Source organism: Colias philodice, chromosome 8 (genome assembly GCF_061535455.1).
Source record: "Colias philodice isolate Cphi_HAF_F1 chromosome 8, ilColPhil1 Martin Lab GWU primary, whole genome shotgun sequence".
Classification (NCBI taxonomy): Eukaryota; Metazoa; Arthropoda; class Insecta; order Lepidoptera; family Pieridae; genus Colias; species Colias philodice.
Genome location: NC_143093.1, coordinates 5,476,247 through 5,502,962, shown reverse-complemented (window position 1 = coordinate 5,502,962; position 26,716 = coordinate 5,476,247). Strand labels below are relative to the sequence as shown.

General features: G+C 31.9%; 2 protein-coding genes across 4 annotated transcripts; both read right to left on the bottom strand.

Moving 5' to 3' along the window:
- Window positions 1–953: 953 nt before the first annotated feature.
- Window positions 954–6,423, bottom strand: dco (discs overgrown casein kinase 1). 3 transcript variants are annotated; one of them, XM_089698159.1, is made up of 9 exons: window positions 6,319–6,423; window positions 6,013–6,179; window positions 5,506–5,616; window positions 4,848–5,040; window positions 3,164–3,306; window positions 2,750–2,952; window positions 2,457–2,616; window positions 1,860–1,943; window positions 954–1,172 (listed from the first exon to the last, which is right to left on the bottom strand). In XM_089698159.1, exons 2-9 carry the CDS (start codon window positions 6,101–6,103, stop codon window positions 1,102–1,104), a joined length of 1,056 nt encoding a protein of 351 aa, XP_089554285.1. In that variant the 5' UTR covers window positions 6,104–6,179; window positions 6,319–6,423; the 3' UTR covers window positions 954–1,101. The 3 variants fall into 3 exon arrangements, with proteins under 3 accessions (XP_089554285.1, XP_089554286.1, XP_089554288.1); XM_089698160.1 differs by having other exon boundaries at window positions 6,013–6,203; window positions 6,319–6,385; XM_089698162.1 differs by having other exon boundaries at window positions 6,311–6,345.
- A 2,337-nt stretch (window positions 6,424–8,760) lies between these two features.
- dimm (basic helix-loop-helix family member dimmed) lies at window positions 8,761–23,931 on the bottom strand. Its single transcript, XM_089698170.1, has 5 exons — window positions 23,699–23,931; window positions 11,867–12,016; window positions 10,859–11,076; window positions 10,449–10,588; window positions 8,761–10,108 (listed from the first exon to the last, which is right to left on the bottom strand). Exons 2-5 carry the CDS (start codon window positions 12,006–12,008, stop codon window positions 9,988–9,990), a joined length of 621 nt encoding a protein of 206 aa, XP_089554296.1. The 5' UTR covers window positions 12,009–12,016; window positions 23,699–23,931; the 3' UTR covers window positions 8,761–9,987.
- Between the last annotated feature and the right edge of the window lie 2,785 nt (window positions 23,932–26,716).

Genomic DNA, 26,716 nt, shown 5'->3' with positions numbered 1-26,716 from the left:
TATGGCAGTGGCTGGACGAGTTAAGCAAATTTTGTACAAGTATCAAGATGTGTTAGTTCATTTTAAAAAGTCGAGCGAGCGTATACTGAGAATTATGGAAGACAATATTAAAAAAGAAACAGTATTGCACACAAGTTTAAATAACTCTTAAACTAATACAAAAATTTGAAATTAGTGTAGGCCATAATCCAAGAGGAGACATCCATTTAATGAATGATGTTGAAATAAAATCAAAATATGCAATTAAAGTTAAATAAAATAAATGCATTATTTGATTAACTACAAACGTAATTAAAACGCTTATTCATTTACATTTAATATTTTAATATAATAAACTGTAGTCTATCTAACATTAAGACACAGAACAATTAGATGACACATGCACTAATTTGTCCACATTTCACAAGTACTCATCTAAATACAACTGAGCATAAAGTGCAATAAATTTGTGGCCGGCTGGGCGCACCATTATCCTATGATTTAAATAATTTACAATTATGAACGTTAGCATACAAAATGGAACACTGATCGAAAATTTTACATCAATAGAAATAGCCAAGGAAGTTAATTAACTTCACGAATTTGCCAATATCTTATTTAAAATTTGTTCAACAATTTTCAAATTTATAAGTACTCGCTAAGATGTTTCAACGAGTCGGTTAAAGAACAATCTAGTGAATATTTAATTAAAATGAGAATTCCTGTAACGGAATGTCTATCAATTAACACTTGACAGTTCTATTGACACAAAACACATGGTACATTAATATCGGCATGAGTCGTGAGCACCACTTAACTTATGCCATAGTCACTTACGGGTATATTTATTTATATAAAGTAGGAAAAAACGCAAGGGTTGCGGACGTACATTCGCGCAGTGATCAGTCGGCGGACCGGCGGCACGTGATTGGTCGGTTATGCGTCGACCGGTGAACATCCCGGCACGCGATTGGTCAGCGACGCGCGGTCGAGCGCGGGACGGTGACGCGATTGGTCCACCGTTCGCGTGCGAGTGTGGGCCGCTCACGACCGTTGCGGGTGCCAGTGTCCGTCGGTGCGCGGCTAGGGCCGGTCGGTTCGGGCCCGCTTGCGCGAGCTTCCTCACCGCCACTCCGAGATGGCGGCCACCGTGGTGCTCGGTTGGCCGGCAGCGGCGCCGCCAGCTGTAGCTGCTATACAATTATAACAACACTATTAATTATCTGTAACCTGTCAACTATCGATATACGATCACAAGATGGGCGCCGATTATATGATTTTCAAACTCTACAAACAAGCTCAGATATTTTATAATATGGTATCAAACATATTATTTAAGCGAAGGGATCAACGACTGGAAAATGTTAGAAGCAAAGAAGACTTTACTTATAAAATCATTCCCCTAAACAAATTACGCATTAAGTGCCAAAATGTAGATACTTATAAGAAAACAGTATCTATTGCGAGATAAAAGGGTTTAATTGGACACACATTTAATAGGAAAGATGAACGCGCCTCTAGATCTAGGTCGATACCCAAAACTGTCCATGAACACATACATTTATTAGGGTCTTAAAAACTTATTTTCGAAACGGCAGACATTCACAGTCACACCTGAGTCAGACAGTCTTACCTGAGCGCCCGCCCCGTCCACCACTCTGGGCTTAGTGACTCCTCATCTCATGTATAGTAGGTATAGGGGAATCAACACACAAAAATCCAGGTCTGGTCAAATACATACAGGTAGCTTTGCGCTAGCTCTCTAGCTAATATATACATCCACAAGAAGCAAGTTATACAACTACTGACATCTCATACAAGACAATAACAAATTTAAAACAGTATTTTAATAATACTTTTGTTGAGGAAAGTATACGTACTTGTCTCCTGTTCTTGGTTTTGATCATGACGTCTAAGTGTGCGGTCATTGCCACCTGTTGGCTGATAGTTACCGCGCTTAACTCCTGGAATACAAAGCAACATGTTATTTGGTTTATTTTAGATCATGCAAATAATAGGCGATAATATAATTTCTTATTCTCCTAATGTCATCTACTGAACTACCTAAAGCAGTAATAAATGAATGTTGTGGATGCTACACTAAAAACTAAGAGTAGGCATTTCTTCGGCACAAACTTACCTAAAGAAATCCTTGTAGGGTTAAAAATTAATTATATTCCTTTACTTTATTCACAGATATTGCATGCATTTACTCATATTTTAACCTACACCTATATTTAGTTTCTTATGTTATGGGTTTAAAGAATGCATTTCATTGTTATTCAACATGACAAATAGAGGGAGCACAGAAATTGCAGGCATTGTATCTACCTATACTACAAACAATGGTTATCCACTCAGTGAGCTTATGTAAGGAATTGAATTGGAAAATTGTACATCTCAATTTATACTAATGTTTACAAGTACTACATGATACTATATATTACTGATACATATTATAATGTTGGATATCATACCGAATTTGAGCATATTCCAGTCGAATACATAGTCATATGTAAATCCCTGTCTGTGGAATAGAGTGCGGAACAACTGACGCAGGTGACCGTAGTCGGGTCTCTCTTCGAAACGAAGTCGTCGACAGTACTTCAGGTACAGTTGAAATTCGATTGGATGGTTCTATATCAAAGACACAACAATTTAAAAAATTAAAATTACTGACTAATTGCCTTACTTCATCGGTACAAGAACTGCTATCTAAGCATTAATGCTATTTACAAAGCTAAAATTGTAACATAACAAATAAAATTACTTTGCATAGTTCATCAAATGGAGTGGACAATTTCTTCTCCGATATTCTTTCGTATTTCTGTCTTTTCGTGGCCGCCTTGAGTCCTTGCCACGGCAGGCTTCCGCGGTTGAAGTACATGAGAACATAGCCAAGCGATTCCAAGTCGTCGCGTCGAGACTGCTCAATACCTAGATGAGTGTTAATCGACGCGTATCTCGCGGTTCCTGTAATATTGATTGCCTGTTATTATTGCCCATAGTAAGTTGACGAAAAATTTTAATTTTAAATATCCTATATGTAACTGAAAACTTGAGAGTAACAAAAAAATATCATTGTGTCTGAATTTCACAAATGCTCTATTATGAACAATGTTTTAAATTTAATCAAGAAAAAAAAAAGTTTTTAAATAATGATAATTCTATTGGAGTTTCTTACCTGTCAAATTCTTGTTTTCTCTATATGGAATATGTTGATTGGTGCGTGGATCTTTGTACCTTTTCGCTAATCCAAAATCTATTATATACACTAAATTGCCTTTTTTACCGAGTCCCATTAAAAAGTTGTCTGGTTTAATATCTCTGTAACAGAATGGTATTGCGAATACTTGCTACTCATAGAAGTGTAATGAGTCAATCAAAATTATATAAATACATAGTTACGCATTTTCTATTTGATACTTGATGTTATCAAAGCAAATACATCATTATGTTTTATTGTATACAATGTAAATATTGACCACTGTTCAATATATTCAATAAATTTCTGATTAAGACAGGACTGATGTCGTCATAACAATTAATTCAATATCTAAGGATGCAAGACTGATATAATTTATGACCTTACTTAGTAATTGCATAGCATTCATACTTCTAGAATTGTATTTATTGTACTTAATATACATTAGGTAAATAAATATATGGCACAAAATGTATAATATGACAATGAAAATTATACAAAATTCCATACTGGAATTCATAAAGGTTTAAAAATAGAGCATGTCTTATTCTGATATATTATGATAATTTGAATCTCAATGCTCTTTGGAAAATCGCTCGAAACAGATTAAATCAGAATACTTTAGAACTAGTAATTTACTAGAAAATCTATAGTAGAGTAGTGATATAGAAATATGACATAATATAAAATACCATAATATGACACTGTAACATAGTACAGTCAACAGGTTAAAAATTATCTATAACCTTTCCTGGTGACCTAAGTTGTCTATAAACAAGAAAATGCAGGAATGTATAGCTTATTTTTAACAAATATATAGCAATTTTCAAATAAAGGAAAAACATTGATATATTTATACTGTTATCTTCTTTATAAGATACTTGAAAATAAATGTAGGTATATAAACAAGGCAAGAACATCATCAGAAAATAAAACAGATGCAAATGCCATATAATTAATTTGTAAGTCATTAAGTTCCTAAGATTAAAAGAAAAAAAATGAGACATAAATTTTATGTTTATTTTCCCAACATGGAATAAACTATTGTTCATAATTGGTTTAGATTCACTAGTTTCAACATCTATTGCAAATTTAAGGTCAAACAATCTAAGACAACAGTTTACATAACCTTGCTTATTAATCTCCTAAGGTAATCTTAAATTCATTTAATCCTTAAAATGTAACAATTAACAAGCTTTTTTTGAAAATCTATGTTAAATATAAAATTAATGTGTGTTTGACAACATGTGCAAACTTTATGTGTTTAAACAAACCAGTTTCTATGTATATTGCAAATATAAATGTATATTAATTGAAAAAAAAATTTTTTCAGTGAAATTTGAGACCTTACATCACATATTATGTTGTGTGTTTGTGTTTTGGTTCGTGGGATTTTAGATTTTTGTGCTGTTTTGGTGCCAAATAAATGAATGTCTATGTCTAAAGTTAAAATACATACTTATGTCAATTGAACAATTTGTTTCATACAATTTTGAATAACTAAATTTTACAATAAGCATTTCAATTGCTAGAAATATTGAACACAAAAAAAAAATTCTCATTTATTAATCATAAATGCCATTGCTTTGTCAGTTACCTACTATTTATTTCCCTTTGTTTTCCTTCTATAGTGAGATGACTCTATATGCCTATTTACACTCACCTATGAATAAAATTCCTGTAGTGAATGTCTTCTATGCGAGTGATAAGCTGGTCAGCGAGTAGAAGAACAGTCTTGAGGGAGAAGCGTCGAGAACAAAAGTTAAAAAGGTCTTCTAAAGAAGGACCCAAAAGCTCCATTACCATGACATTGTAATCTCCTTCTGAACCACACCATTTTATAGCAGGAATACCAACTGTTAACAAGTTATAGTTTACAATGAGTATGTACGATTTAGAATCAAGTCATCAATAAAATAAAAAGTTTTAATACTATTACTTGGTTAGTATAAAAAATAATATGATTCAATGTGATGTGGATATGACAATAAAAACTATTATTTTCCTTCTTAAGAATACTGCTAATTTTAATACATAAATTAAATATATAGGATGTTGAAAGTAATCAGCTATTGATCAAAACCAAATAACCCATTGAGCCCCGAATGGCCCGATCGGTCCAAGACACAATAGATTTTCTATTGTGTCTGTGATTCCGGGGCCTGAGTTATTAACTGATGAATAAATTAAAATAAAATAAGAAAACAATTTCTGTAAAATTGAAAACTTAAATAGGAAACCTTTTATTGAGTAAATGCAGTGTTACACAAATGTGTTATCAAAAACAATAATTTACAACTTAAGTATGAAAAAGTACTTACTGCCTCCTCTCATAAGTTTATAAAATTTACTTTCTATGTGTAATTGTGGATGTCTTGTCTTGATACATTCTAACTTTATAGCTACCTCCTCTCTGGTAACAATGTTGGTGCCTGTAAAAAATAATGTTGTTAGCCAAACAAATCGTCACACGACCTATCATAAAATATAAGGTTATAAATTTATGTCCTTGAATATAAAAAATAATATAATGCTATAATGGTTGATACAAATGATACTTGACTAGATCATTGTGAAAAAACTTAATTCCTAAACCATGACTAATTAGCAAGAAGCATCTGTAGGGCAGAAAAATAGTCGATCACATGGAACACATCAATCGTAAATAAATTATTCATAATTATTATTCTAACCAAAGATACAAAGAGATGATTATGAAATCTTGTCTTCCCAATAATAAACGGGAGCAATTGAGAAGCGAAAAAAAATACAGCTGGCCTACAATCTTACATCTTTCTTTGTTTACAATAATTCAATATACTACTCACCAAGGTAAATGTCTCCGAAAGAACCAGAACCAATTTTGCGTCCAAGACGATATTTATTTCCAACTCGTAGCTCCATTTTGAAATTCTGCATTACGATGAAATTAGTATATCACTGACCACCGATTCATTACAGATCGGCCATATTTGTGATAGACGCAGATCTTTACCTGAAGGCATATACGAATATTTTTCTATAAAATAAAGAAACGTAACCATAAACAACTTGTAATCTGCTAGTATTAGATGAAACTTTAACTATATCTTAATTCTTAACCCTTTCACACAAAAATACAAAAACTAAATTACTTTCGACAATCGCATCCGACGAGGAATTTTTGTGTTTCAATTTTTTTTCACTCACTCTGCACTCACAACTTCACAGATCTACAGATTACAAAAGCTCATTCGCTCTCACTCACTCGGTAGTAGTTCGTTCATTCGAAGCAGATAATATTATAATGATCACAGATATAATATTAGAATGAAGAGTGTAAAAAGTGTGGTAAAAAGCAAAATTATTTTGATAAAATCTTATTAAAATATTAATTATGGAACAAAATAGTCTAATCTCAATAATTGTTCGTTGGATATAAAAAGAATATAAATAATGTAAATTTGATAATTAAAAATACATATAAAGTAAGGTTAATACTGCGGCACGTAACCTGCTGAGTGAAATATGGAGGGGATTACTGGGCATAGGATAGTGTCGCGCCCGTTAAAATAATAAATGATTACTCAGATACAATATTTTTTACTTCTACGCAGGTTTGAAACAGCGTTAAAGAAAATTGCCACTTAAATCCTGGATATTTCTGCAATACCGAATTCTACCAATATCCATATTACTTGCTCTGTGCCAATATCCGTAATACCGTCTACCAGCTACCCGCATAACCCGGCTTCGTTCGGGCTTATAGCCAAAGTCTAGCCTAATAGCGTTAGAATATTGTTTTAATTGATTGAGTTATTTTTTAGTTCATAACAAACAAGCAACAATTCTTTTCTCTTTGTAATAATATTATTTACGGTAGATTAATGTATATATAAAACGCTTATAAAACGTATAAAAGTATACAACATGCAAGTATCAAAACTATAATCCATAGAGTAAAGTAGTGAGTAAGGGCGTATTCAGAAAGAAAGCTTGAAACTTATAAGCGCTTATCGGCGCTTGTCATATATTTTCCTGCGCGGGTTACCAGCACTGACAAGCGCCGATAAGCGCTTATAAGCGCTTATAAGTTTCAAGCTTTCTTTCTGAATACGCCCTTAGGTAATAACAATACAACGTAGACAGAGAAACCAATCTCTGTCTACGCAATACAATAATAATATAATTCATTCATGATGAGTGATGAATGTACGTTTGTACGCTTGTAAAATTGTACCATAAAATACTAGAATTTTAATCAAGCTCATTTCAATAAAATACAAATTTTAACAGTTAGAAATGTCGATTTTTTTGAAAATTTGAACTTAATATAAGTTATAAATAACACAAATCAAGTGGTATGAGTAAGGAGTGTGGGCATGGTGTGGGCTATATGAAACTAAAACGCTGCAGCTGGCCGTTATCCATAAAAAAGATCAAGCAGCATGTTTCCAGTGTCTGTAAGTTATATTTTTTACTTAATTACTTTCGACTCCAGGGTCTTCGGTAACTCTTACTAGAAACAAGAAAAGAGACATGTTTCAGTAATTATATTTAAAAGACTAGTTATATAAATTTATAAACATTTGAAAAAATTAGATCACGAGGCGGGACTCGAACCCGCATCCTTTCGCGCCATTCCGGGGCGGATGCCTATCAATTCAGCCACTCGCGACCTGCCAGAGCCATCGAATTTATTCTATTCTTTCAGTTTTATGTGTCTAAGGGACACACCGCGCGCCATCTATTGAGATGATTAACAACCATCTCAACCGAAAAAACACTTTTCAGTGAATACAATATATTATATGCACAATGGAACACGACCTTTTTTTATTGAAATTGTTTTTTTTCTATTCTTTATAAAGGAGAATGGGCAAATTGGGCCTGAAACTTTGGCTAAGACCAATACACACGAAATATTGTTTTTGTGATAGATCATTACACATAACTTACGAAAAAAATAAAATAAAAAAATAAATCAACCGGGTTCTTGTACAGTCAAGGCAAAAAGTTTTATTTATTTGGCTATTATTTTGCGCACAATAACGGTGTTTTTAATTCGAGTGAAGTAAATATAAATCTAAATGTCACAGAAGTGACTGAGTTTAACCACAAAAAACGTCTAACTACGTTGAATTATAATAAACACGGTATCTAGGTACCTGTTACAAAACATAATATTAGTGTATTTCGGTTATTAGAAGGCTTAAGATTAGTACGTATTTGTAAGTGAAAGTGAATTGGAGTAACATAAAGATATTGTCATTGTCTTATAACAGTTATTTATTGCAAAAAATATTATACACAAAGAAATAAAACTTGATGTGACTGAACAAAAACCCGGTTGATTATTTTTTTATAAATATTTTTCCCGTTATGTATGTGTTATGATCTATTATAAAAACAATATCTCATGTGTATTGGTCCAACTCAAGGGTTCAGGCCCAACTTCCATAGTAAAATGCCCATTCTCCTTTGTATTTACTTACAAATGGCATTTGAATGCCATAAACCAAAAATATCAATTTCAAGACTAGTTATATCAAAATACTCGTGTAAAACGAGGGACACTAATTGTAAAATAAAAGACGTTGTCTCTGCTTCTTATATTTTAATTCATTAAAATATGTTTCGGAATGTGCCGAGTCGTCCTTACATCTAAGGTAAAATACATTCATATTCTTAATTTAAATCACAATATATCTACATACAACATTTAAAACATATTATTTTGTAGGCAAAATGCAAAATCAGCAGATTCATAATCGTAATTGCCATCTTCTTGGACTTATTTAAGTAGGTAACTTAGATAATGGTAACTTTAATTGAGATTTCATTACAGAAATGTTTTATATCATAAAAAAACGAATTTAAACATTGAAGCACTATATATTATAACATTCAACTTACAACACTTAATATAATTTTAATTAGGCTATATAAATAGTAAAATATAATTTTCATTCATTTAGATAATAATATATTATTATGCTCTAACAAAAATTGACTTTTAAATACGTTTTACAGCGTTGGAATGTAATCGTTGTCTGTAATAGTACAAAGACTACAAACTAATTGGCACTAAGGAGATCGAATTCAATGAGTACCGCGATTAATTGCATTTTGAAAAATATCGTTCATGTAGGTTTCTTTATAGAAAGTATATAGGAAAACAATATTTGCTGAAAAAAATATTTTACCTAAGTACATACTTAGGTAAAATATTTTTTTCAGCTCTACCACAGAGTTCAGACCAATAAAAAGCTCTAGGTACTTCATCTCAACAGTTTCCATTATGGTAATATTTAGTAGGTACAAACATCTGTATCTGTATATAACGGACCAGAAAATTTATAATTTTTAGGCAATTTCCAATCTTGAAAGTTATTATATAGCACCAAATACAGCTCAATAAAATAAAACAAAAATCATTTAATACAGAGAGTCATATTGAACCCTGATTTGCGATGTTTGTGCTTGCAATAAATAAATCTAGTTGATTTCTTTATAACTCATTTCATACGATTTGATTTTCAGTCACAATAATATTCGACGTATCTACGTTTGTACAAATAGTCATTTATAGTACTCTAGTACATCTATGACTAGGCAAAGATTAATAAATGGGTTGGTATTTGTTCTCGGTGTCCATACGTTGCCAGGTTATCGTAAAATCGAGTACTCTCTTGCTTATTTAAAATAATACTTCGCTACTCTTTACATGGCTACACTTCACAAAATTTGTTTTTATTTATCATTATTTGGATGTAGTAGCATCGCAGCGTAGTATCCTAGACGCACTCACGTTTACCATCTCTTCACTGACTTAAGTTTGGCGTTAAATCTTCTGTTTCTTCCTCAATTTGCTCGTTATTGTTTTGTTCCTGATCTCTAGTTATAACAAACACCGGTTCTACGTTTTCATCATCGCTGTTAAATCTGGAAACATACATAATTTTAATTAGTTAACAGAGACAGATTTTTTTAGTCAGTATTTTTTTTTGTTCTTCATTTTATTATTTCAATAACTACTTATATACATTAAAATGTTCGGTACATCAAAGTTGATGTGTTAATAAGAAACGAAAATTTTATCTACTCTAATCTACTTAATTTGAGAAAAACTTTACGTTCAAAAGATAAACAGGAATGGTCTTTATAGTCATTAAGAAACAGCTCTTTGTCTTTACTCTGCACAGTAATAAAATAATTTTTTTTAACGTATACTAGAACTTAAAAATAAATGCAATATGATACCGATCAATTTAATAATACTTACTGGTAACGAGGAACTTCTCCCCTCATTGTGCATATTGCGTTAGTGAGGGCTTTTACATAGTTTTTGGCAAGAGTTAAAGTTTCTATCTTGGATAGACTTCGGTTATCCTTTTTCACGTGCGGAATGACACGACGAAGGTCCTGAAAAATTAATAACAATCTTGTTATTCCTTTTTTGCCTTTAAACAATATAAAACGGACACGAAAATAAAGTCATCATGGGATTTAAAGCATATAATATACGCAGTTAAGGAAATAAAGAAATGTATTGACAAGTATACTTTAGAATTTTTGCTTGGAACAAGGAAGCATTTTCCTCCATGTAAAATAAACGTAGGCGAAGATTGTATCACTGTTCATTACAACAAATGGTAATTTGCAAATGAAAATGATTAGATAATGAGTGCTTACTTCGAACGCGCGGTTTAGCGAATGCATCCGCATGCGTTCGCGTTCATTGCTCTCCAGTCTTCGTAAGTTTCGCTCCCTGGCGGAAATGCCGCAGCGCCTGCGCCGCCCCGGGCCGCTGGAGCTGGTGCCGGAGGACGACGAGCTGGCCGCCGTCCGCCGCGGCCGGCACACCCGCCGTGTCACTTGCTCGTCACTACCGCTGCCGCTATCGTAGAAATCTAGAACAAATTATAGCGCCGAGTGAAAGGGAAAGTCAATAGCTAGATAGCAACAAGTATTGCGATTTTTCGATACCGTGCCCTCGAAGTGCTAACAAAGAGATTTATTAGAAACCAATAATGTATTTTTTTTTGTCTCAAGTAAAGTCTTAATTGAAAGTAATTAAAATGTTGATGTGAATTTCAATTTAAATTAATAATTTTAAATAGTTATTATACATTTTTACATTGATATGAATCTTATTTACAATAAGTAAGTAAAATTGTTCTGTGCAGTAGATATGTACCTACCTTTTACTTTACTATAAAACAAGTGAAAGCTGTAAGGTTTAGTAGGCGAATATGGGTTTAGATAGATAACCGTTTCCGTCAGCGCGCTCCGTTAACAAGCAAACGTCTGTGTTTTATCTTGTATCTACGTCACCTGTGACGATTGTCGGTTTAATTGATAAACCGTGTGAATTAAATGACAGTCACAAAGTGAGAGCACTTGTGATTTGTACATTGCAGCAAGAGCTGGCACACGAAACTTTGGCGTTACGTGACGCGACTGCACGCTTGATCGTATTTGCGTAAGAGCGAATACCTACAGACTAATCGATTTGAACGCACGGCTACGGGTGATTTTCGTAATGCTCTTATCGGTATCGTCATATTCGCTGGATTTGTGTGCATAATAAGTAATCTATAATTTTTTATTATTACTTTACATTGCACTTTTGAAACGAAAATAAATAAATTGCTGAATTGTCATATCATTAAAGCAGTTTTAGAAATGATTTCAACAAACCTCCAGCTTCCTCTATTTTGGCATCAGTGTCTTCTGTTTTGTTATCATAATACTCCGAGGCTTGGTTTTCATAGTACAGGATCATTTGGTTTGGAGACGCCGCCTCCGTGCTTCCGCCCTCGCTACTCGCCCATTGGGGCATCTTGAGCTCTGAAATTATTAAAAGATTTTATTATTTTTTCGTATCCAAATAAACATATTATAACTGTTGCTTAATCTAACATACAAAATTAATTAAATAAATTTTATATTATTTTGAATTTGAATTTATTCTATAACTGAATCGTTGTGATGAATGATGATATAAGGTGTAATCATTTTGAAAGGAAGGAATGATTAATCATTTTGTTCAGTTGGTAGTAGATTTCTCCTGTGAGCGGGTATTAAATAATATTGTATTAGCTGCACCCTTAGCGACTCTATCGTGACCTGTGATCGTGACGACTGACCTACGCAATTTAGAAATAACTAAGACCCAACTATATAATATCGAGTCGATTCTATTGAATTTAATTTTATATATAAAAGATATCAAATCAAATCAATCCCATTTCAAAGAAAAACCTTCTTAAAACAGTTAATTAAGTGTAAGTGAGTTATTACCTATCTAGATATATGTATTAAAAATAAATGTATCCACGATTCAAGTTATTTAAGCGAATATGTATTGCATAATTTTAAATTTACTCGCTTTGTACGTGGACTAACCGAGCAGATTAAATCATTAGACTTTTTAAAATTCATCATCAATCTTGCACTATATTTATTTGAAGTGCGTATATTTTCATGCGATACATTATTACGATTTATGAATTCTTAACACTCACATGTGCTGATCACGGTATAATTATCGATAATAACTATTGGTTGCTAAGGATTTCTCCACGCATTAACACGGTAGAACAATAATTGATTTAATTTTATTAAAAAATATATACTTATTTCGACGACCGTATCTAACTTTGCTAATGTGTTTCATATTTATATATAAAAGTATATCGTAGTAATATTTAATGTGATTATAAATTTGTAAATTTAAAATATTAAATGCTGTGATATAATTTTTACACCACATCTTTCGCAAGTTTCGTAAATCGTCTCTTTGCGTCAAACCCGCAAATGTTTTCCGTGGTGCTGAATAATTTAAATCACTCCATAAAAATAAAGTACTTATGTACATGTAATAAAAAACTAAACTGTCAATTTCCCAAATCAATATTAATTTGTTCGTGTTAATAATGTACAATTACATGTCAATTTAGATGATAATTGTATATAAAGGGAGGTGACGATCAAGGCGAGATATTAGGCGGGATATCGGGATCAGACGGCGGGCGTCCGCGTCGCCTGGCGACCGGTGGCGCCCACGCGGCGCCTACTGAGGAACAAAATATAATATATACGTAGACAAGTGACACTGGGGCCTAACACGCCACCACTCTGGCTTAGCAACATACATAGGGAAAAATTACTCGAAAGTGATAAAAAACACGGTAGATAAAAACACTCACACTAATACATTCACCACTTTAACACAGTTCCTTCTCATGTATGTTCACTTATCATGTGTATTTATACTGAGAACTACATAACAGATAGGTATAGATAGTTTGACTTGAACCCTAATTCTATATTTTTAATACAAATTACGTAAATCACACCCAATTTCTATCGGCACTTGCACTTGGCCACTTGGTTTTGCTAAAGAATGTTATAAATTGCCTACGAAATTACTACGCAGAGCTACGCACTAAATAAATTATTATTAGATTTAATACAAAAATGTTATGGTAAGAAAAACAACTCCAGTAAAATGAATGTTTTATTAACTCACTTTTATTAAATTACGTAGGTAACTAGCAAATTCTGAGATGAAATATCTATGTATTTTAAAAAGGATTCTACGAAATAAGATCTTACTCGGAAAAGCTGTAGTTTTGCATTTTGCTTATAAACTCCAGGAAAACTTGATTGTTTATTACTATGTGTACTAATGAATTGTACAACATATTAATATTATACTTTTCATTCGTTAAATGTTGTATAGGAGACGGGTAATCCGTAACGAGTTTTGAGGGATTCATTACCCAAACCTACCTACGTAGAATCTTCTCAAGTCAGGAGACGGCACTAATTAGCTAGTATTAAAAATGTTTAATTACAGAAATCATTAATTGCAACAGGTCGGTCGTCGAGAATATAATAGAAATTTTGATATTATATCACAAAAAAAAATTATTAGAATATAGGTTTTGGTGCCTTTTCTATCGTATGAATTGTGTGTAATGCATTCAGCATTTTTAATTATCATAGGAGACTGGTTTTACTCAATAAAAATTCGTAATGTAGGTCAACAGGATACATAGCTACACTAAGACAAAGTCAATATACATTTTTAGATGAAAAATTATGCAACAAAACTCGTTCTTCTTGTTTTAATACATATCTAATTTTATTTTATCTTGATGTAGTATGAATCAGATAATCACTAAGGTATATTATAATTTTTGGCTTATAATTTATATCCATTTAATATTAGACTTAAATCTAACTAACTAGTCTCGTGATTTAAAAATAAGTACAATGTACATGACTATACCGATAATACCGATAAGTTAGGATTATAGCAATTATTCTTATTTAAGCGACGGATTCACTCTACCAAAATAAACATATCGATTCTCAATATGTATAAAAGTATCTTCCGAAGTTATATAGTAATTCACCTAATATTAGGTGTGTATAATATGTGAGAACCTTCTACCATCAATTTTAATAAGCTAGCTGCTAGACTGAGCGTTGTGCATTTGTCCCTACAATCGATCAGTCTAAGTAGATGTCTCCAATAGTTTTCAAAATGTTGTTTAAATATTCTAACTATTGGCTTTGTCTATAGTATCGTATTATATTATTTTTGCATATATTATTAAGTCGTTTTGATAAAAAAAGAAGTAGCAAATTATAAAAATAGCAAAAAGAAGTAGTAGTTTAGAGTACTTATTATTATAATATTATCTGTGGTACCTACTAGTAAGACATAAAGATATTTTTAAGTTTTGCTGGTACATTTATTTTGTTATACTCCTTATATATGCATTATAGGACACATAAATAGTACCTAAGTTGTTGGAAACCTATAACCATCTGACAGATGGCATCTGTATTCTATAACATTCAGAATGCAATATAATTACGGCATGCATTATTCGCCCGAAGTAATAGGTACTTAATTGTTTATCAATAGAATGTTCAATATTCATTATGTATGTACGTTTTTCAGAACGGGAACATTGTTAACATATTATTTTATAGCCTACGTCATACACATTATTTATACAGTTGTTTAATCAAAATATATTTTGCTTTTTCAATAACTAAAGAAACTTAATTGACGACTGATGAAAGGCATTTTATTATCTTTTATAATAATAGGCAATACCAATGACAATATCAATACGTTTTTGGGTACCTAGACATTTTTTCTATTTATTAAATAAAATTGAGTGATTTTGAACTCAAAATTTACCGAATTTAAGAAACTCTACCTTAACTCTTCCTAGAAATACTTACTCAACTACAGTGTTACATATGTTGTTTAATTATTATTATTCGATTAGGTAGGTACATCATTGTGTTATTTTGTTCCCGATATTAGAGATAGTGGTAAGTAGTAATTTGGTATAACTCCATTGCTAACTTCCATAATTCTTAAAGAATTTATGATTACGAATTACGATCAACCGCTGACATTTTCCTGACATTTTAAATTGTAGAGTCGATAATCACCGAGGCCAATGAGTGCGCGTACGCTTACAGAGTTTCTTGTATAAAATATTCAGTCTCAGACGACTGTATATATAAAAATGATTTCCCTGCAAAAGTAATCAACTTGTCTGTAAATATAATATTTTATATTATGCTTGGCTAGTAAGTAGACCGTACAGTCGTCGCATAAAGTGCAAAGCGCTTTGGTATATCTGTTAAATTTTATAACAATAATACTTTTTAACATGCTAATATCAATATTTAATTTTATTATTTTCATATTACTGTAACAATGTCATGTTTTATTATCGTAAACTATAACATTGAAGTGCTATTTATAAACTGTAGCTTCATTAACTTTAAAATTATGCAACACGTTACTTCATAGTATTTATTAATATAATATCTTATATATAAAATTCTCGTGTCACAATGTTAGTCTGCATACTCCTCCGAAACGGGTGGACCGATTCTCATGAAATTTTCTGTGCATATCGGGTAAGTCTGAGAATCGGCCAACATCTATTTTTCATATGTACCACGGGCGAAGCCGGGGCGGACCGCTAGTCTTATATATAAAATTCTCGAGTCACAATGTTAGTCTGCATACTCCTCCGAAACGGGTGGACCGATTCTCATGAAATTTTCTGTGCATATCGGGTAAGTCTGAGAATCGGCCAACATCTATTTTTCATATGTACCACGGGCGAAGCCGGGGCGGACCGCTAGTATAATATAGTAAATCTTTGTATAATCCTCTGAAACGGCACTACTTCCTCGCCGTAGTCTAGATATTTTTCAAGGTTGATTCTTGCATAAAACTATAACAAGAAAGTAATGAAGTCGATATAAACATTGAATTCAATTTCATACTCCCACGCTCTTATCTATGATATGTTCTTTTTTAAATTCGTAGGTAATATGATAAAGCTTCTTCAATTATTAACTGTAAAGCAACAACATGTTCCAATTTCTTATGTATATCTAATGATTATGAAAAATATTGTAGATAAGAAATGGATTAGTTATTTCCGTATTTCCTTTGTACCACATATTTTCTCACTCTCTTCTATGAATTGTATGCTAGATAAAAGAAATATCTAAATACCCACTAGTAGATCTAATATGTGATAAATTAGAACAGATACAACATGGATGCAACAGGTTGCAGTATGTGTAAAGTTATTTATTATGGGATATCGAGTTATATTTCCCATTGATTAATAGTTATCCAATTTGTAATTACTAATTAGTTTTAACCCATTGAGCCCCAAGCGGCCCGATCGGTCCCAGACATAATAGATTTTCTATTGTGTCTGTGGTTCCGGGGCTTGAGTTATTATCTAAATCTATACTAATATTATAAAGAGGAAAGGTTTGTATGTATGTATGTATGGTTTTCACGCATAAACTACTTGACCGATTTTGATGAAATTTGGCACAGATAATCTTTAGACCCTGAGAAAGAACATAGGCTACCTTTTATTGCGAAATATGTACCACGGGCGAAGCCGGGGCGGACCGCTAGTACAAAATAAAATGATTTTCAATTCACAAGAATAAGCTCAGTCAGTCAAAACGTGATACTATAGTGAGCTGTGAGAGAGAGACTATTGTAACGATAAACTACGAAATAATGCACTAAGACCATTCTTTGTTACAGGCGAACATGCACGTAACTAATCGATATTCAAGTCTTCTCTTTACATATATTTGTAAAAATGCATGGATTAATTGTTATTATCGAATCTCAACTGCCTACGTCAGTGAGGCCGTCCGCGCCGGCGCGTGGTGGTCGGCCTTCGCCACCGCGCCCCGCGGGTACTTTCACCTTGCTACCACCGTTAGCCCACTTATGCTTATCGATACCATTGTAGTATACCAGAATATTGCATAATGATATGGGAAAAAGTGCACTACAACTTAATAGAAGCTTTTGAACACATTGTATGCGATATTCCGTTAACGTTAACTTCACACATTGTAGCCTGTAGGTAAGCTTTTTCTCAAGCTTACCTACAATGTTAAAAATAATAGAACCCAGAAGAGGCCGACTCTATTATTTTTTGACGTGACAACGTCTTATAATTCGATACAGCCAGCTGCACGCACGAAAAAACATAACTCATGCGGCGTTACCTCGCTCTGAGGCGTTCCATGTAAGGCTTGAAGTGCAAGCGAGAGCGCGGAACGAGCGACAAAGAAGCACAATCGGACGTTGTCACGTTCAACTATCGTCAGTAAACCGACTTTACGGACAACCAATTTTTAATAAACATTTTAGTTCAAAATTAAGATTAACATTTGCATTATTTTCGCTATTTGTGTCGAAACTAAATCAAAAAAGTTTCAAAAACGCTATCCCCAACTTAAATATAATATTTTTATTTTACCTATGCTTAAAATTTACTATTTGTTATAATTATAATACAACTAGCTTTCCGCCCGCGGCTTCGCCCGCGTTTTCAGAGAAAACCCCGCATAGTTCCCTTTCCCGTGGGATTTCCGGGATTAAACCTATCCTATCTCTCAAGTTGGATCGAACTGCACATGGTGTGCGAATTTTATTATAATCGGTTAAGTGGTTTAGGGCTCCATTGAGGACAAACATTGTGACACGAGATTTATAAGATATCACCGGATTACGTAAAAAATTATAGGTTACCTACACAAAATCGAACAAAGGCATAATAAATACGATATATTTAGAAGGAAAATCTGAAAAGGCACATTTAAAAATTTTAAGAGGCGGAGATGAACATCGATGTCTTGTATCTTTATACATAGAGCCATTATTTTAAATGACGTCAATACTACATACTACTCAATACCTTGTAAATATATAAAAACTCAAAAACAAATGATTATAATAATTAAAAGGTTAATAAACATCTTCATCATCTAACTTCTATTTGGCCAAAAATTTTACTCTATTATATTATTCAAATAACAATTCTCCTAAATGTAGAGCCCACTGAAAATTACTGCGACAAAACAATTGAAGCACAAATGGATGATAATGATTATGCAATTAAATAAATTATCATTTTAAATATTAATTTCAAATTATTAAAAATAATTATTTGTTATTCATATATTATACAATTGCTGCTCGCCCGGCTTCGCCCAGGCAGAATATACTTTTCTTACTTAGGTATGTATCACTTACAAATTTTTATGTAGATAAAATTTTGTAATTTCTAAGAATAAGTTAATTGAGATATCTACAAAGTGTCCATAAAATACTGCACGACTAGATATCGTGTCATTTTGGAATAATATATGTATATCAAATGTAGTTGAAATAGTAAGAAAATTCTCCAGAGACATGATTATCGAGTCGAATCGGATTTCAAGTCTCTTTCATTCCACGGCTTTAAACGTGTTTTAGAGTAATTCAATTTACTTCGTATAAAATGAAATCATTTTGTAGCTATGTTAACAAGTGTTTAATTACATAACGGTACGAAGTGCATAATGAGTTGTTATTATGTTTTCATTCTAATAATTCGTTGAGTGGATCTATAAGGTATCGACCTTTCGCAATTATCGTAAGAATTAAAGTGGTGTTTATTTGTTTTTTACTTTCAATCTTTTTGTCGATAAGTAGGTACCTAGGTACTTATCTAATAATATAAATTCTACATTAATGGAGATTTCTTCTTTCCTTATTTCACTGAATGGCATTTTTATCATCCGTAGAAAAAACACGAGATAGTTTGTTTAAAAAAAAAATTATAACTTAAATTAATATAGTCAACTAAATTTCATCGAAAACACGATTGTTACAGGAGTTATTGAAGTTTTTACAAATATAATTCTTTTTTACAAATAAAAGTCTCATAATTCAGCTTGAGTTTCTAATGACTTCATTTTGCTTCATTTAAGTTGGTCAGATTTTACATCATCATCACTTGATGATGATGTTAAATCTGACCAACTTCTAGGATTAATGAGTTGCGAATTGAAGCACTCTGAGCAACTAAGTATATTGATTCTTGGTTTAAATTATAGTTGCTGTATACTCGTAGATGTCCTATAAAGAACTACTTATACTTCAGTTGCTCTTATTCAAAAAAAAAACTAAGTACTCTTCCACTATATTCATACAGTCAATAAATGCAATAGTATCTATCAATTAATGGCATCTTCTCGTTTATTTTCTTCTATTATTCTGTTTGATTGCATTTGCTATTGCTGGTCTCATTCGTTTTGATCCACTCTAACTAATACGTACCTACCTATACTTTTATCGAATTCAGCCCCCCTAGTCAAGTGGCTTTCTGTTAGCGTAGCGTTCAATAGAATAACCTGTAGATACGTAACCTGTAGATACGTTTATCTACAGCCTACGTCAATCTCATACATTCGTAGTCCATTCTATTGAACGCTACGCTAACAGAAAGCCACTTGACTAGGGGGGCAGTTCTGGTGTGTAAGGACACCCTGGGAAAATCTTTTGGGAATTGTTTATTTTAACCTTTGCTGGATTTATTTCACTTGCCCACTACAAAGATATTAACAACAGTCAACAATAAAGTTAAATATTTAGGGTGGCTTTTAATTTTACATTGAATAGCTTCATCGAATGTAGTAATGCTAGGTATTGAAGAATGATTTTCCGTACTTGATACTCTCACCGAAATTCTTTGGCAATGGTGAAGACTGTAGCCAGTAGCTTGGTTATGTTGCTGGTTATTATGCCACCAATTATATGCGCAAGGGCGCTCGCGCTGTATAGGTATAATATGAGGCACAAATACCTATTTACTTATTTAATTTTAGTTACATAAATTCTTGAAGCTATTATTATATTTAAAACTACTTATGTACCTACTTAAGTGTGATATAATATTTAAAAGGCTGATGTAAAAGTAGTAATAATTCTGCCGTATACCTTCACTGAACGTTGGCTGAGTAATGGCTGAGTATAATTAATAATAACTTGATGGCTAAATATATCTTTCTTATTTTAATATACATCCAACAATTTATATTTACTATATTACGACGAACTTATTTTTTGTATATATATTATTATATTGTAATGCATGGAACAAAGTTATTTATATTTATTCAATTGTACAAAACAGATAGACTGATACATTAAGAGGTAGAGTCTTACTGCTACAATATTTTTCATTGAAATACAAATAGTTTTCAAATTATTCTAATGTTTTACTTGAGTTTTAGTGAAACTTTATTATACTATTAAGTTTTAATATATAGTATCTTTCATCAAATGCATCCGAGAAGAAACATTTCGTAAGTAGAACGTGATTATACAACATAAAGAGTACGTGAGTTTGAAAAGCATGCAGCTTGAACGTGTACCAATGTTATAATTAATTACACGCAAAACTATTGTTATATTACTCGTAAATCGTAATACAATTTTCATCTGATCAAACATTAAACAATTGATGTAATTTATCACTGTTTTCAAGTTCGTAAAATGTGTTTTCTATGCTTGTTTTCAATAACAATTTAGGTATCTATATTATTATTTTTAATTGCCATTAAGAAGGTTTTATATCAGCTTCAACTATTAAACATTTCATCAGAAAAAGTGTCCTAATTCAAACGCGAGCAAAAACTTGGCTAATGCTACAAAATACAAGTCATGATTGCAGTAATGCAATGAAAGTTGAAAAACAAGAGCTTCTCAATTGTGGTTATTTTATTACAACAGAATTGCTTCCGGTTGTGCCTTTAGGTATTAAGCATTTCAATGTTTTTCAAATATCAAATAATGTAACAAATGCCTTCTAGTTTATATATAGTATCGTATCGAAATGTTTGGTGATATCTCAAAGTTTTACACATAAAATCATGTTGTCAGTTACAGAAAATCTTTGGAAACTATCGGTATTTCGACAATGTAGTTATTGCAACAGGTGATAGCCTTATAGCCAAAAACTAAGGCATTGATTTGAAATGATACAATTGCTCAATTATTTAATATCAAGCAAAACAACCTACCTCACCTTAAATTTAAAAAAGATTTACTTATCTCTTTAATATTTTAATATCATAGCTGTATTTTATAGGCTGGGTTGCGTAGGTTTCACCATTTTGGCTATCTATAAAAGAATCTTAACCTTTAGGCCAAGAGAAGATTTGTAGAGACTAAAAGTAGAGACTCTACTCTTGGAAGAGATTACTCTTATAATAAATATTGGATAATTTAACTTTAACTTTTGTATAACTGCCATTTTTACGATGAATAAATTATATATTTTTCAATGTACATTAAACTATTTTACATATTGCAAAAAGATACATTGAATATTAGTAGCGAGTTCATTTTAATTTTATTTTTTCCTTCTTGAATTTTTCTTTCATTCGTTGCGTCTTCAGTTGTACACATAGAGATTACATATTCATTTTATAACAACAGGTGACTTTCTTTTACGATTCAAAGTCATTAAAATTCGGAACATACGTACATTTCTTTTCAAAGACTTTTCGCTTTATAATAGAGAAACCGACAATCTGTTATTTTTATAATACATACAATAGCATTTGCACAGGGTATTGTTTAAGTATGTAAAAATAAAACATAAATAATAGGTAGGTATATCCGCTTGGTAAAAACTAAAAACTAGTGATGCAACGAATACTACTTTTACGAATACGAATACGAATACGAATACTCGGAATATCTCGCCTTAGTAATAAAAGACTTATTTATTTAATAAATGTTTACTCTTCTAATAATTAAAATTTACAATAGGCTAATTTTTATTTAAAAAACATAAAATTCGTAGATTTTCTGGTTTTAGGCGATTTATTTTTCAGTCTGGATGTTTCCAGCCGTTGAAAAAAGTCTTTCCGAAGCGACTGTACATGGCTTCAGTGAAAAATATTTTTCAGACTTGGAAAACGGTCGTTGCGGTTAAGGGCCTCTGCACACGTCATATTTTTCAAGCGATTTTTAAATCTGTAGTAAATAGAGTTGCGTACAAAAATATTCGTTTTTAAATATTTGTATATTCGCCGAATACGAATATTCGGTAAATGTCTACTATTCGGCGAATACGAATATAAAATATTCGTATTCGTATTCGTTGCATCACTACTAAAAACCAATCCATTCGTTTAAATTCGTAGATTTTATGGTCGACCCGCAATATAATATTAATAAAACAATATTCATTTTATTTTAATACCGCATTTAATCACGATCACACCACAAAAATTTTATCGACACCATAATAATTATAATAATATGTAGGTAGGTACCGCCTGATTAATCTACATAAAAAGTGTTGGTATTTTGTTGTTTTATAAATATATAGTACTTAGGTACCTTGTATGTAGGTACCTACCGAAATAACTGTAAGAGGTATTTTAACCATACCTAAGTATTTCTTTTTTTAATTTTTCTGAAACACGAAACACTAACATGTTTGATCGGTATTAATTCACTATAATATCATTGATAAATATATTTTATTTTTGTAATTTATGACAAGCTTTAAAGTTATCGACAAATCGCCTTTACTATCGTTATCACAGTTCTTGCGACGTGTATTATGCATTATATTTACATTTATTTGTTTTGATAATAAGAACATAATGAATGTAGCTAAAATAATTACTTAAATGTATATTTTTTACAACGAATGCATTATCTATAATTTTGAGAACTCATTTAGTACCGTAATTACAGTAGCCACCTACTTTATTAGAGGATTTCGTGTGGTGTTATCAAATAAAATGTTCAAAACAGGTTTAAGAAATAATACTTCGCGATTGACTTTCATAATATAAATTTAACTTTCCAAGGAGGCACCGATAGGTTTAAATAGTTTCCTTATTATTAATATTCTGTAGCTCAAAATATAAAAGCTGTATATAAAATATTTTTGCCCAGCCTCCTGAAAAGCACGCTGCAACATTTTGTTTTCAAAGCTTCTGCATACTCTCAAAATTTACAAGCACACACTTGACACTATGTATGTTTTTCTATTGTAATACTATAACAATGAATTTGCCTTTCACTTAGCATTCGAAACTGACACGTAGCTTAATTTTTATCCGCTTTAGATTAAATGAACTTACCTTTTAAAGCCGCCGTGGTGTGGTACTCTCAGAGTGTTTGGTGTAAAATTCACAGTGTTATCATAGTTAAAATGTGGTCGTAACTGTAGCGAAAGTGATAGTTTCCGCGTAGTGGAGCGCGGCGAGATGCGAAATAGTAAACGTGTCAGTTTATAGAATGATAGCGCGCGGCACAGGCACCCGTGGCGGCAACTCGACCCGATGTGAATTGTGATGGCGACTGGCACTTTGCGGACCGCGCCGCACCGCACTCCATGAGCCAGCAGCGAAACCACAAACTGTCTTCTTGACTAGTTCAACAGGCTCTACATTGCAGCTCTCTTTCGTTTTCAGCTCTATCTTAACTCTACCAAGTCTTTAAAAACATTAAGTGTGGCTGCACCGACAAAATTCTTAGACAATGTTACAATCATTACAAAAATTATTTACATTCTCATAGGCGCCACAAAATCATTAGCGTAATAACATAATCCTTATACATCTCCTCTTATACTTGAATGAGGTATTGAGATCAGAAAGGCTTAACACAATTCCTATGTACCTACTTTAAAATAGCTCTTTTTTTATAATAACGCTTATAGGTCACCAATCAACTAATTAGCGCTGTCGCTACTTAAGTTTATTTGTTTTCGTAATTTATGCAAATATAAGGCACAAAAAACTCCCTTTTCGCTATACCTGAAATATGTACATGATTAAAACTACAAATTGTTTGTGTTTATAATTTTTTGCCTACTGAATAAGTTATTTTAATATCTTCAATCTACATAAATACATACTACCGACTCATACAGGGAAAAAATTTCAGTATTAGGTATTTATAATACTTAAATACCATACGGAAAGATCATCTGTAACATGTCTGTAACATTGCACGAGCTCCGGGAATATTTATAATCTACGTGGGTGCATGAAGGTAAAATCCTGTAAAATCAATAACCCGTGTAAACAGCGTAGACACACTAGCAATGATACTGTGATGTAATCTTTGATCATACATATAAAACAATATATTGATGTCCCTTCGACATAACAACTGCATATTGATACTGTTTATGATGATTGATGACAAACATTTATGATAGAGAAAATAATTTAGTAATTAAGATTGAATTCTATATTCTTTAGCATAAATATCTCTATATAGGTTGGTTTTAGGCTACATATTTTAAACACAATGCTGTGAAGATGTAACAAAACGGATATCTCAATCTGTCTTCTGCAGCTGTGAATGAGAAGAATCTTCTGAATAGATAAATTTTGCCAATCGTCATATCGTAAAAAATATTTTTCATTTATTTTCCACAATTTATATGTTTCCTTAATTCAGCCACATAATTTTAACAAAGCAAGCAGTTTTGTCTAAACATTATTTCCGCAATACATAGATACAATGTACTTACAATATTTCTATTATCTTATCTATAAAGTAATAGCGAATACATTAATATATACTAATGGTATTGTGGTAGATATAATAAAGATTGGAATTGCCCATTTACTCGTCTTTATGTACCTGTTGCGTTTCATCCCTTGCAACAAGTGCGCCGACGTCAAATAAGCTATTACGTAATATACGCCCACTCTTATATACCTACCATCTTTAGGCTACGCTGAAATATTACTTCAATTTCAATTCGGTGAAGTTCAATCTATAAATAATAAATAATTTAATAATATTTTTAGATTATAATCAAGCTTTATTAAGTTTTCTCGCTTGTCAATAAATTGCCATTTGATAATCCCTCAAAGTTCGAAACAAATACATAGTCCAAACTTAAAATTACTAAACATCAAAAGTACAGAGTAATGCATCATATTGCATGCTTATTGCTTATAGTTTGATGTTGTATTGCATATCAATACAATATCATGTACATGGTCCCCACTTATAAAAGTGTAATGTGAAGCCGTAATCATAAATCTGAAACTTATAGCTGTTAAACACAGTAGATAAAACTTCAAGTTCACTTTTTACCTTAAAAGGTTTAGTGGTCGTTTTGTCTTCAATTATATTTCTATATAGCTTCAACGATATTCAATAAATAACTAGCTGCTTGCCCCGGTTTCGACAAGATTACCCCGTGGCTATCTAATCTATGCCCGTGGTATAAAAATTAAAAATAGCCTCTGTTACTTGGTAAAGATGTGGCTATTGAAACAATTTTCAAAATCGATGGCGGTGTTGAGTAGTTGAGAGTAGAGACATACCTACAAATGTATAAGGCTTTCCTCTTTACGATGCGATATAAATTATAATTGTAGCTATACTTTATAATATGTTTGATCTTCTCAAGGGAGTTCGAGGGAGAGAGGTGTAGCATTCATCAGATGCATAGGTACTTACTAGTTATTGATAGAGAAATTCAAAATCTGTCTTTAGAAAAACAACACAAAATAAATGTAAAGCTATTTATCTTCATGATACATACACGTTTTATTTATATTATCTTACATTAAAGGTAGTCCAACCGTTAACATTATGACGTATAATGTCGTTTATATTTTAACTTAATTTTAACCAATGATTTTAACCTACCATTACATAGTTATCTATACGTTCCAAATAAAATGATATCCCTGATAATGATAATGAATTGATTTCGCAGCTATACTTTTTTGCTTTGAGTAAAATTCAGGAGATGAAAATTTTTTTTTATTTATTTGTTAGTGAAGATCCAAGTTCCTCTAGATAATTTTGTACAGAATCCCTACAAGGTGGAATACGAGAAATTCAATACATGCGTTCGTTTGTAACTGAATAGGAGGAGGCATATCGAAAGTTCTATTGAAATCATTTGCTAAGGTTTTCCAGAATAATTTTCAGTCGGAATAAATGTCATTTTAAATGTAGACCGTATGGAATTGAAGTCGTAAAAAACACGGCATTGCTGATATTTTATTTTTAATTATCTGAAAGAGATCACTTTACTTGTAGCGATAATTTTCTATAATCTACAAAATATTAAAAATTATTCATGAAATCTCATTTTTCATAAAATCTTATGCTATAAATAT

Bases quoted from the DNA above. Each gene is read 5' to 3' on its own strand.
- dco (XM_089698159.1), bottom strand. From the start codon at position 6,103: ATGCAGAATTTCAAAATGGAGCTACGAGTTGGAAATAAATATCGTCTT. The intron at 5,041-5,505 runs GTAAGTACTTTT...ACTTGTTAACAG, and splicing joins TAAACTTATGAGAGGAGGCA to TTGGTATTCCTGCTATAAAA. The intron at 2,617-2,749 runs GTAATTTTATTT...TCTTTGATATAG, and splicing joins CATTTGATGAACTATGCAAA to AACCATCCAATCGAATTTCA.
- dimm (XM_089698170.1), bottom strand. From the start codon at position 12,008: ATGCCCCAATGGGCGAGTAGCGAGGGCGGAAGCACGGAGGCGGCGTCT. The intron at 11,077-11,866 runs GTTTGTTGAAAT...AATTTGTTCTAG, and splicing joins CAAAATAGAGGAAGCTGGAG to ATTTCTACGATAGCGGCAGC. The intron at 10,109-10,448 runs GTAAGTATTATT...GTATGTTTCCAG, and splicing joins GGAGAAGTTCCTCGTTACCA to ATTTAACAGCGATGATGAAA.